Source organism: Cynara cardunculus (genome assembly GCF_001531365.2).
Source record: "Cynara cardunculus var. scolymus isolate 2C chromosome LG 7, CcrdV1, whole genome shotgun sequence".
In the NCBI taxonomy this organism is placed as follows: Eukaryota; Viridiplantae; Streptophyta; class Magnoliopsida; order Asterales; family Asteraceae; genus Cynara; species Cynara cardunculus.
The window spans coordinates 4,662,808-4,667,372 of record NC_037534.1 but is presented as its reverse complement, the minus strand read 5'-3'; the positions used below and the strand labels follow the sequence as shown (position 1 = coordinate 4,667,372).

At 31.4% G+C, this 4,565-nt stretch overlaps 1 protein-coding gene across 1 annotated transcript in view; it reads left to right on the top strand.

The window, feature by feature from the left end:
* The first annotated feature begins 258 nt into the window (after positions 1 to 258).
* LOC112515950 overlaps positions 259 to 4,565 on the top strand; it is a 7,516-nt gene continuing 3,209 nt past the window's right edge. The window contains exons 1-3 of the mRNA XM_025122934.1: positions 259 to 347; positions 525 to 656; positions 2,042 to 2,134. Coding sequence (XP_024978702.1) covers positions 338 to 347; positions 525 to 656; positions 2,042 to 2,134 — 235 coding nt within the window. The 5' untranslated portion in view covers positions 259 to 337. The remainder of the gene's footprint in view (positions 348 to 524; positions 657 to 2,041; positions 2,135 to 4,565) is intronic.

The following is a 4,565-nucleotide window of genomic DNA, read 5'->3' as shown; positions in this document are numbered from 1 at the left end:
TGGTAAATCGGTAATAAGTCAATTTTCATAAGTCACTATGGATTAACTTATCAAAAACGACTTATTACCGGTTTGGTACCGGTATAAGCAGTTTTTTTTTTTTTACCCAAACACTCCAAAATGGCTTATCTCCAGTCCCAGACTGAAATAAGTCAATAAGTCGTTTTGATAAGCAATCCCAAACACCCCCATAGATATTTGCTCTTAAGAAAAACCCTTCCATCCCTCTTGGTTCTTGTGCTAACAGGAAACATCTCCAGGAAAACAACACACCTTCTCCATTTCATCTTCGAACACAAAATCAGAACTGCCGGCTAGGGTTCACGAGAGAGATGAAATGAATTCAGATACGTATTTTAGATCGTAGATCCTGTGTGTAAATCTGCACATATGTTGATGATCTCCAACTTGGCTGGTTTTATAAACTTTGGATCGTGTTTCCAAATTATGTGTCTTATAAACTTTGCTTTTTTACTTCCTTTTCTCTTTGCTATAAGAAAAATAACACATTGCTGGTTAATCAAATGGCAGGATTGCTCTCATATTGCTCATCCTGATGATTGATTATGTATATATGTTGTATTCGCATTTCATTGCCATGGCTTACTCTTCCCACCTGTCTAATCTCCAGCGACCTTCGGTTTTCATCAACGAAGGTATCGATTTCTCCCTTTTTTATCTACTTTGTCTTTTCCCCCTTCTTTCACGAAAGGGATTCGTTGGTACTGATTTGTTATATGAAATTCTCTTATCAATTGCTCTCTGGTTTCATTGTTTTTCCTATGCTTTTGTGTTCAATGAATTTGTTCCTTTTTCCTTCAAAGGCAGCACACGGTTTAAACATTGATTTTTGCTTCTTTGCTCAACAGTAGCTTTCTGTATTGTTTTGTGGTTGATTTTTTTTGTCACAGAAGAAGTGTTGTCTCTTTATTTTAGGTATGGAACAAATGGTGAATCACAACAACAAGAACGAATTACGATTAGTTGGAAGAATCATAATGTTGTGAAATAGTTTTTGTGTTTTAGAAATATCTTTGAACAACAATTTATCAAACAAAGCCTAATTCAAGTTGAGGGGGTAGATTGGTCATTTCTGTCATCCAGACTTTTTGATTTAGGAAAAAAAGGAAACAACATCATATTTTTAACGAGACCGACGCATTTATCCGTGCATAACTTAATAGAAAATTTGGTTAACAATTCCCTTAGTTTCTTTCACCTAAGCATGAGGATGAGAAGCGTCCTACTGCGGAATCCGGTGTACCAACCCCAACCGAAGGCGGAGATTCCCTGCAAATGGGAACGGGGATCCCCGAAAGTTAAAACTGGGACCGGGCTCGGTAACTTGATCCCCAACCGCCCTTGTCTCTGTATATTTAATATAATTCTGTATTTATTATTAAATATATTATTTATAGATAATTAAATTTAATATCTTTTATATTTATAAATTTTTAGATATTACTCGATGTATTTTGGTTCGTGTGGGCCTTGAGTTCTTTTTTTATATTAGATCAAATTTCTATTGTTTTTAGGTTTATTGTATGATGTTGTGATTTTGTTAACACAAAGAATATTTGATACTTCGTAAAAACACAATTTTGGAAATATGTAAGAAATAAATATGTACTTTTGGATCGATTGTGGTGTTTAACACATATGATTTAAAATATCTCAAATAAACGGAAATAAAAAAATCTCTAACTTCCGGTTGGGGATCTCCGTTTCCCATAGGGGACGGAGATGCGGAGCGGGGTTCCGTGCACCCACTCAATCTTAAATTTACTATTTTCCTTCCAATGGGTGGATGAACATGATGATGCTGACATGCTTCAGAAAGAATCACTATTCAATAGATATGTCTAACCTTGGTGTTTTAAATACATGGTAATTTCAATATTTTTGCTTTGCTCTCACCTGTTGCAATTTCATCAGGAAAAAGTCCTGAATGTTCTCTCATCATGGCATCAGTAATATCCGGTCTTGTTTTACCAAACGCGGAACAACTAACCTAATTCTGTTCTATCCTCTTATCTTGAAGCTTGTGCCCAGCAGGCAGCACCGATTTCTCAGCTCCGACCAGTTCTATTGGCTCTCACATTCACTCCGTCACTCTCTCAATCTCTTCATTCAGGTTTTGTCCCAAAACCTAACTCAAATTTAAAATTTTGCTCTAGATTGATATAGATATTATGTTTGTATTTCATTTTAGCTAAACGTATAGGTTACCAAAAAAGATTCATGATCAAAGAATGATGACAAATAATCTAATTAATAAGAGAAAATTACTGAAATCCCTTTTGTTGCAACAACAAATTGATATGTTGGAGAATATGAATGATATTGATAGATATTTTGTTGACGAATCCATCAATCTAAATACCCCGTCATTTTATGTTGTATTTTAGTGGAAATAAAATGTTTAGTTATAGCATTTCGCTACAACAACATTAGATCTTATAGGATGCCTAAAATGTCTAAGCGTCCTAATATGATTATTTATAGGACGAAATAAGAAAAAATGTCTTCTTATCTAATAGAGTTACAATATGTTTATAGAATGATTTTAAAAGTCCTAACAAATTCTATGACGCTTTTAAAATAAAGTATCATATTAGTTATTTTATACAACTTGAAAAGTGAATATGAACATAGGTTGTCTATAAATAGATGAGTTTTAGAGACACTTCTCAAAATATTTCTATCAAATAACTAATACGAAATTTTATTTAAAGATCATTCTAAAACACTTGTTGAAGCGTCCAAAAACGTCATATAAACCTATTGTAACCTTTTTAGATAGAACGCTTTATAGTATGGTCCATAAAGTTAAGTTTTATGAATTATTTAATTCGTCAAATTTATGTAACTACTAACCCGCCAACCCAACCTAACCCAACCCGCAAAGATTGGGTTGAGTTATACTTTTGAATGGGTTGGGTTGGGTTGGGTTGAGATTTTTTCCAAACCGCCATAATTGGGTTGGGTTGTAAAAATGTTGTAAACCGTCCAACCCAACTCGCGTACACCCCTAGTCCCGCCCCCATTCCCATGCCTATTTTCACCCATCCTTCTCCTTCATATCTCGATCGATCCAAACATTCTCATTTTCATCCCTCTTGTTCTCGATCTTGTCTGGTATAAAAGGAGCAGGTCTGGTATGATGCTCCATTTCCTTTCTGGTGTTCAACTTCTGGTGAATCTTTCATCATGTTGTTTGATTTTCTCTAAGAAAGCTTGATTTAGGTAAGAATATCCAACCACATTGGTGGTGACTACACAAGCACATGATTTGTCACTCACTTGTTAGACTACTTTATAGTCAAAAACATTCATAAGCTTGTGACTGAGGGTCATTTACCAAATGTTTGTCTGGGTAAGCGCTTACCAAGTCATATTGTCCTACTTGATAAATATTGCAAAGACTAATTAAGAATCTTTACCTGGTAAGAATGAAGTCAAAGACTGAGAAGCTTACCCGATAAGTGATGGTGACGACTCTTACCACGGTTAGCGCTTACTGGTTAAATTGTTATATATGATACCGTTTTGATGGACTAAAATTTTACTTGGTATGTAAATGATAATGTTGAGTTTTACCCGTAATCAAAGTTGTATGCATGCATTTAAAGGAAACAAACCTCCAGTTTCTAGTGCACTAATTTTTTATGTTTTATTGTATTAAAATATTTTAATATTTTTTTCTTATGTAGTATCCGGTCAAATTTATTTATATTAACTAGAAGAGTACTTGCACAATAAAGCGAGATATATCTCGATTTTAATGTTCTATTTTATTATTTGTCGTTGTCGATGTTATAATACGATTTAATGTGTTTTTAAGAAAGCAATAATGAATTTATCTTTCAATAAAATATAAAATTGAAGATATCATAAAATTTTGAAAAAAATATATCAATGTTAATATTAAATCAACTATTTAAAAGTTCTATTTTGTATGTAATTTCTTTAATTTTTTTTTTATAATTTAATTTAAGTTTAATAACGAAATAATTTATTTTTGGTTTAATAATACTAGAAGGATGCCTGCACGATGCAGTGAAATACATCTTGATTTTAATATTTCATTTTATTCTATATCTTAGTCGATGTTATAATATGGTCATATATGATTTTGAGAAAGCGATAATGTTTTTATTTTTGAATAAAATATAAGTTTGAAGATATCATAAAATTTTGACAAAAATATATCGATATTAGTATCAAATTAACTATTTAAAATTTCACATTTTTTTGTGTAATTTTGTAATTCAATTTTTTTATAATTTAGTTTAGGTACAATAATTAATTAATTTATATTTGGTTTAATAATATAATTTTTTTATAAAAATAATAATTATTTATTTTGTTAGAACTTGATAATTATTCTAATTATATTTTAGATCTTTTATATTTTAAAATGAGATGTTTATTTTCTATTTGATTATGTTTATCCGCAGATAGTTATACGAATTCAAACATCGAGCTTTAATAAGTTGTATTTATGCATAATTTACTTGTAATATTGAATTTTAAGTAATATGCATCAATATACAGTACTTTAT